The 7,500-nt window shown below is 33.5% G+C and overlaps 1 protein-coding gene across 2 annotated transcripts in view; it reads left to right on the forward strand.

The window, feature by feature from the left end:
• The window catches only part of col5a1 (procollagen, type V, alpha 1), an 84,564-nt gene that overhangs the window by 16,214 nt on the left and 60,850 nt on the right, over window positions 1-7,500 (forward strand). For both annotated transcript variants that reach the window (XM_043234301.1, XM_043234303.1), the window contains exon 2: window positions 3,822-3,989. In XM_043234301.1, the coding sequence (XP_043090236.1) occupies window positions 3,822-3,989 (168 nt within the window). The remainder of the gene's footprint in view (window positions 1-3,821; window positions 3,990-7,500) is intronic.

Below are 7,500 nucleotides of genomic sequence, written 5' to 3' on the forward strand. Positions count from 1 at the left end.
GGTATTTTTAGATCCGGAGCCCTTGAAGTCATTGCAGCACACTGCTTTGGGTGGATTGTCGATTTTTTTTATTGCAGTAACAGCAATAAAAATAAAAGGCAACAGCAATAAAAGGAACCAGGGTTCTGTAAATGTAGAAATTTATTTGGATCAGCAGAATTTTCTTTCCCAGCTAATATAGTTTGTTTTTTTATTTGTAGGCAACAGCAATTTGGTGCATTAATGCAGATTTGAATACTTTGAACATCCAATCAGAATTAGAGTCAGAATTTTATGATTGAATTTTAAAGATAAAAGTTCCAATTAGAACACGCACGCATACACACACACACACACAGACGCACACAGACACACACACATATATATATATAATTAACATTGCTGTTTAAAAGTTTGCGGTTGAAGATGATTTTAAATAGATTGTTATATTTACATTTATAATTTTATATTTATGATGTCACATTCTTTTAAACTTTATATTTTTTTAAAAAGCAGTATTCCAAAAAATACATTAGACATCCCTGATAATAAGAAGTTTTCTTAAGCAGCACTTTGGCATATTACAATCATTTCCTGATGAATCATGTGACACTGAAGACTGGAATAACGATGCTGAAAATTCTGCTTTGCATCACAGGAGTAAATTCAATTTTACAACATATTCAATTAGAAAGCACATTTTAAAATTGTAATAATATTTCACATTTTTTTCTGTTCTTACTGTATTTATAATCAAATAAATGCAGCCTTGATGAGCAGAAGGAGGCATTTCCAAAATAATAAAAACGGACCAATCCCAAGCTGCACCTAATATGAAAAATGTATTCTTTAGAGAACCATACAGCAAAATAAGCCACAGAAACCCTGTATTGTACAAGTGTTGGTATATATATATATATATATATATATATATATATATATATATATATATATATATGCGCTATATATGAGTTACCGGGTCACAGTGTGTCTGCAGGTCTCGATTCCCTGTTGTGGGTCTTGTGTGGAAAAACAGCTGTAACATCGCTCCTTTTACAGCTTTCCCTAAACATCCTTAAGAAAATATATATATACACTTCTGCGCGAGTTGGACCCGTAGCTAACGCTTACTGAGGTAAATATCCTCCCTGAATGTTGATACTAGCAGCATCTGGGTGTGTTTACACGAGAGACAGTTCATTATATACACTCCATAGCACAGCATTTGGTCTTTTCGTGCAGTAAATGTGCGACAAACCTTTATATTTACAACTATCACTGATATCAAACCATCAGCTTTTACCGCAACCGAGAAGCTCAGGCATGGTTTTCATTTCCACGGCTTGCTAAATGATAACAATAGTCTAAATTAAGATTTCTTTTGACTGACACAGCACATTATCATCTGTTAAAGCGTGTCATTTTAAGACCTATATATACGAAACAGCTCATTTTGGGGGAGCCCTCGGTTCGCCTTAAAACATTCCTTTACCGTTTAACCATAGCGGTGTGTTTTACCTTGGCAAACCTCATTGCTACTTTGACAGGGACGGCCGAATAGCTTTGGCTAACCAGAGAACCGCATCTCCGAGGCCGGGTTTCTACCGGCGCTTATCACAGCTCGCCACGACAGACAACTAAGAAGAATGTCATATAGTGTAATCAGTTTAATTATCACAGTCGCTGTGTAATTTTAGCACGTACGCCTGAAAGATGCTTTCATCTCTGATTATAGCTTGCCGTCCGTGATGATGTGTACTACTAAAATGTGTTTACACGATCTCCTTACATTTATGCTTTTGTCTGACGCCTGCCAAAGACAATTAGATGAGTTTTGATGCCTGATTTATAATTGCTCGAAAATCGAATGATCTGAAGCCTGTGGTGATGTTCGGAAACAACATTAAACAGCAAAATCTGCTCTGAATTATTATCGATGAATGAGTCCATGGGTTGAATGTGAATTAATTTGGAAATGTTGCCAATCAGTATTGTTTATCACTGTAGTCATATTTTCCTGAGCATTGTATAGTATGTCCAATAGCACTTCTTTTATTATAACCATCATTTAAATGTATTTGGCAGACACTTCTATACAAAGCAGCTTCTTCTTTTTTTTATCAAGGTTATGCAATTCATGGGTGTAAAATCCAGCATTTTAACATTATACATGCCAGCTACAGGAATTTATAATACAACAAAAATGATTTTTGTTCATTTAAAAAAATTATTTATTCTTAATTATTATTTATAATATTTATTTTACAAAAATAATATTGTTGTAATATTTATATTATTGTACTTTTTATTTTATGAAAAATCTTTATACTGTGTACTGTATATTTTTTTAAATATTATAATATTATCAAATTGTATTTATGTTAATTTCATAAAAACTGTCTGAGGAAGTCATATATATATATACACACACACACACACACACACACACACACACACACACATATATATATATATATATATATATATATATATATATATATATATATATATATAGGGAATATGATATCCCAATGATTTTGGCATTAAAAAATTTTTTTTTTTTTTTCTTGGAACAATTATTGAAGCATTCAGAATGAGACCAGGAATGTAAACACGGTCAAATTTGGTTTTATGCTGCCTTAAAAAAAGACACACTCCAGTTTAGCCAAGTAGCTGGATTTAGATCCAAATAGTCTTTTTAGTCGCTCTTCACGAGAGCCAGTGAAATGAACAGACGGACTTTAATGTAAATACCTGAAGGAAAAATGTAAACGCTGCGCAGCATCTCAGCGCTGTCTTCTGTGACTTAGACTAAATCAGAGCGACTTGATCAGAATCACAGCGAGCGCTCGTGATGAACGCCGTCTGTCCACCTGTCACTCTGTTCTCGTGTAAATGATAACAACCAACGACGTGTGTGTGTGTGTGTGTGTGTGTTCCTCCAGTGATTTTAACAAACCGCAGCTGGAGGTGATTTGCAGACAATGAAACTGTTCCTCAAGTCGATCACCTAAACACGCACAAACGCTTTAGCATGAGTGTATGCGTGTCTGCATTTGAAGCAGGTGAACTGCGTGTGGTCCGCGCTCCGTATCGGCACCAGAGAGAGTGGAAAGCTTGTGTGTGCGATTTTGTAGGCAGTGTATCCAGCGTATGGTCAGCTGGAACATTTGGCTGGGTTTGTCTGATGGTGCTTCGGGTTGCTAATGACATGTTTGTGGTTTTGTGGGCATGATGACTTTAGGGCATTATTGCATACAGCACAGTATACAGCATAATGCATGCTAGTTTTAACGTGCATTCTGACATGATAGTGTGCCAAGTGGTTGTCACATGACCTCACTACGCTGCATTACCATTTTTGTGATTAATGCGTTTGTTCCTTTATTTACCGTAAATACTGTAAATATTTGTAAGTAAAATGAAAAATGACAAAAATTTGAATGTAAAAAGTTAAAATATATTTTTCTTCATCTATTTAAAAAAATATATATATATATATATATATATATATATATATATATATATATATATATATAATACCTATTTTTATATTAGATTTCTGGTAAAGAAAAGATAATTTATTTATTTGATATCCTTATATGCATGCATGCATGTGTTTTACTATATTTTATTTTATTAGTATATAAAATAAAATAAAATATAATATAATAAACCTAGCAAGGTAAAATGTAAACATATTTTAATATAATATAAGATGAAGTGTTATAGTGTGAAAGTTTTTTGAATGTGTTACAGTTTTTGAGGGACAGTTGTTTTTAAATGTGTTTCGAAATGGCTCTAAACTCATTTTGCGTCTCTGTCTCTTTTTTTTTTTTCAGCTGAGCCAGCCGATCTCCTAAAGATTTTAGATTTTCACAGTTTGCCCGAGGGTGTAACGAAAACTACAGGCTTCTGCACACACCGGAAGTCGTCAAAAGTGCCCGATGTCGCCTACAGAGTCACAAAAGATGCACAGCTTAGCGCTCCTACTCAACAACTCTACCCCTGTGAGTACACACACACACACACACACACACACACACACGAGCATGCATGGACCCATAAACACACACAGGTGCACCTGTTTACTTTTCTTCTCCATCTTTCCAGTGTTTGGGCTGCTGGTGTCTGTTCATAGCGCGCAGACTCTCTGCCCTAAATAACTCTTTCAGAAACTCTTTCATCCTCCCATCCTCTGCAGACATGCTGTATAATCTATTTAGACAGATGAGAGAGAGATGACGCAATGTTCTGTTAATGTGACCACATTGGACCAGAAACAGTTCCTGTGCAAGTGTACAGACTCAAATGCTTGGCACAGTGCACAGTCCCAATGCATGTCCAAATTTATTTTTTTATAATGAATTATTTTATTTAGTTTTATTACATGTGGAATCTTACACAAATAAAAACATAGAATTGTCCTGAAATACTTTCGAACTTTCTGTATGTGTCTGAGCACCTCATCAGCCACGGTGCCCTAGACTCTCCTTTTGGCAGGAACTCTGAAAATCTCAAGAATTTGATGGAAGGAGGGAGAGACGAGGCAGACGAGGAGAGAGATGCAATACCAGCGTAATGAGACTAAACTAGATGAGACTAAATCAAAACGACTCTCTTACTTCAGCTCACACTGACTGTATTCCAGATTTTAGTCGGCTCTTTACAAAGACAGTTGCTACAGGATGTTCTATAAATATTTATATATATATATATATATATATATATATATATATATATATATATATATATATATATATATATATATATACATACATACATATATATATATATATATATATATATATATATATATATATATATATATATATATATATATATATATATATATATATGTATATATAGCATGTATGTACAGTATAAGAACACTTAAGTTCAGCTTATTTTTCTTATTAGAGAAGGAAATCTGTATGTAATAATGATTATTATATATATATATGAAAATTTAATTTATTTTAATTTTAATTTTAATTTTAATTTAATTTTTTATTTTATTTTATTTTATTTTATTTTATTTTATTTTATTTTATTTTATTTTATTTTATTTTTTAATTGCCACTATATATTTTTCTGTTAATAAGGTTTTGGACTTTTCCTTAATAACATTTGGACTTTTTCTAGATGTTCCCTTCCCTTATGCCTCATCTAGCCTTTTTGTCCTTAAAAGGCAGCTCAGTATAGTTCATCCAATGTTTACACGTTTGTCTAGCTATTTAAAGGGGATTTGATTTGTCATTTACTTCTGTTGCATTTTGGTGCATTCAGCCAAATATGCTTGCTGATTTTTGTTTTTTTGGCCTTGATTGTAAAAACACATTTTACCTTTGAGATGTCCCCAGAAGGGAGGTTTTTGTCAGATTTAGCTCCCTTCTGGGGTTGATTTTGTCCCTTAAGTACAGCTAAGTAAACACACACGCCTGACTGCTTGAGAAATGTACAGAGAGAGTGAAAGCATATGGAAGAAATGAATCATCTATCGCTCCAAATACAATGCATCTGTTCTTTCTCTCTGTACACTTTTCACTCAGATGCTCAGAATTTACACACACACACACACACACACACACACACACACACACACACACACACACACACACACACACTAATACAGCTGGCTAAGAAAAGTTTGGCCAAGAAGTTCCTGTTCTTTTTCTTCGTCTTCTCTTAACTCCTCCTCCTCTTCTTGCCTTGCTCCTCCTCCTCATCCATACCCATAAGGCCATTGTCTTACTTTGTACCGTGTCTCCTGGGTAACAAAGAGGGGTCGAAGGTCACTGGAGTTCTGTGATGGTTTACAAACCTGCTGGAAAGCCAAACCTCTAGAAAGACATGATGAGAAACAGAGCCAGGTCACAACGGTACTGACAAAAATGATTGTTCCAGATTCAGACATATATATATTTCAGACTCTAAAAAGGATAGGATATGCACCAAGAAACAGCCTGATCTTAGCTGGTTACTAAGCCTGATATTCTTATTAAAAACAACTTAGTTTATATATATATATATATATATATATATATATATATATATATATATATATATATATATATATATATATATATTTACAATTTTAAATTAATTACATTAAAATTAAATTACAATTTAATTAAATTTTAATATTTAATTTATTTTTTCGTGTTTCTACTTCTAAATTTGATATTTAAATTAAAGTAATTTGCTTAAATTAAGAGATTTATATGTTTTAATCAGTTTATTGATTTATTACTATATGAAACAAAATAAGTGTTGTATTGTATTTTAAAATATAACTCAATTTAATTATTTTATTTTATTTTATTTTATTTTATTAATGTGCTACTATTTGCAACCCACTGTGTTGATTGCTGTTTCTTTATAATTATTTTTTCAATTTACTAGCCATTTCTGATTTTTGACCATGACCAGCAGGAGGATTTATAAAAGAGGATCTTGAAAGGAGGGCCGTAATGTGATTCCTCAGCGTCCGTAGACTCTTGCATTCCTTTAGGTTTCTGAATAAAGACGTAATTCTGAGCGGAGGGGAAGGCAGAGATGAGAGCGTAGATATGCCATCCTCTCTGAACTCTGGTTTTGTTATATATTGCCCTGGTGACAAACAGACCTCGTCTCCGGAGTGATGGCCCTTGGCTCTTGCCCTTTGACCTTCTGCTCTGTCTTTACACAGGAAACCAGGACATAAGCATCTCTTGTCGTCATGTGTATTTGTGCGTGTGTGAAGCTGGTGCTTGTGTGAACATGACACAAAACGCATGAAATCATAAAAGCATCATGCAAAGTTTCGCATATATATGCACACACGCTCATATGCATGCATGCCAAGCTTTTTGGAGAAGGAATAAACCGATTAAGAGTGACACGAAGAACAAATTAATTCTCTTTTCTGTCCTATCCCCGTGTCTGTTGTTTAAAAACAGTAAAGCGTTCTAGAATATTCATATGAACGCTAAAGTCATCTAGAATATCAATAAAGTTGTATATGGAAGACTGTTTCTGCAATAAGGTAATTAAAAAGGTAATTTAATTTGACATTTCTCAAGTTTATATCTCAATTGTGAAGATATAAAGGTTATAAAGGAATTGTGAGATATAAAGGTTGTAAATTAATTATACTGAACTCAATCACAATTTCAAGTTTATTTCTAACAAATCTAGCTCATGAAATAGTATCTGGAAATAAATTCTAGAAATGATCCTGGACCAGAATATAATGTTCACTGCTTGTTATTGAAATGAAGGTTGTTTTCAGTGGTTTTCTCAGCTTGTTTTTATAATAAGTGCCTCCCTTTGATTTAAAGAAATTTCCATTTCTGTCAGACGTTGAGTCTCGAGGTTTGTCTGGTGGCTTTATTTTTTTGACTTATACTCACAGTGTGTGAAATTAAGCACTTAATGTAAACAAAAGCAGAAACGAACCTCTCTGTTCCTGGAGGACAGCTCAGATGATTAACATTCAGAAATCTGTGCAGATCCGACCTCAAATAACCTCATTAGTGT

This window comes from Puntigrus tetrazona, unplaced genomic scaffold, assembly GCF_018831695.1.
Source record: "Puntigrus tetrazona isolate hp1 unplaced genomic scaffold, ASM1883169v1 S000001111, whole genome shotgun sequence".
In the NCBI taxonomy this organism is placed as follows: Eukaryota; Metazoa; Chordata; class Actinopteri; order Cypriniformes; family Cyprinidae; genus Puntigrus; species Puntigrus tetrazona.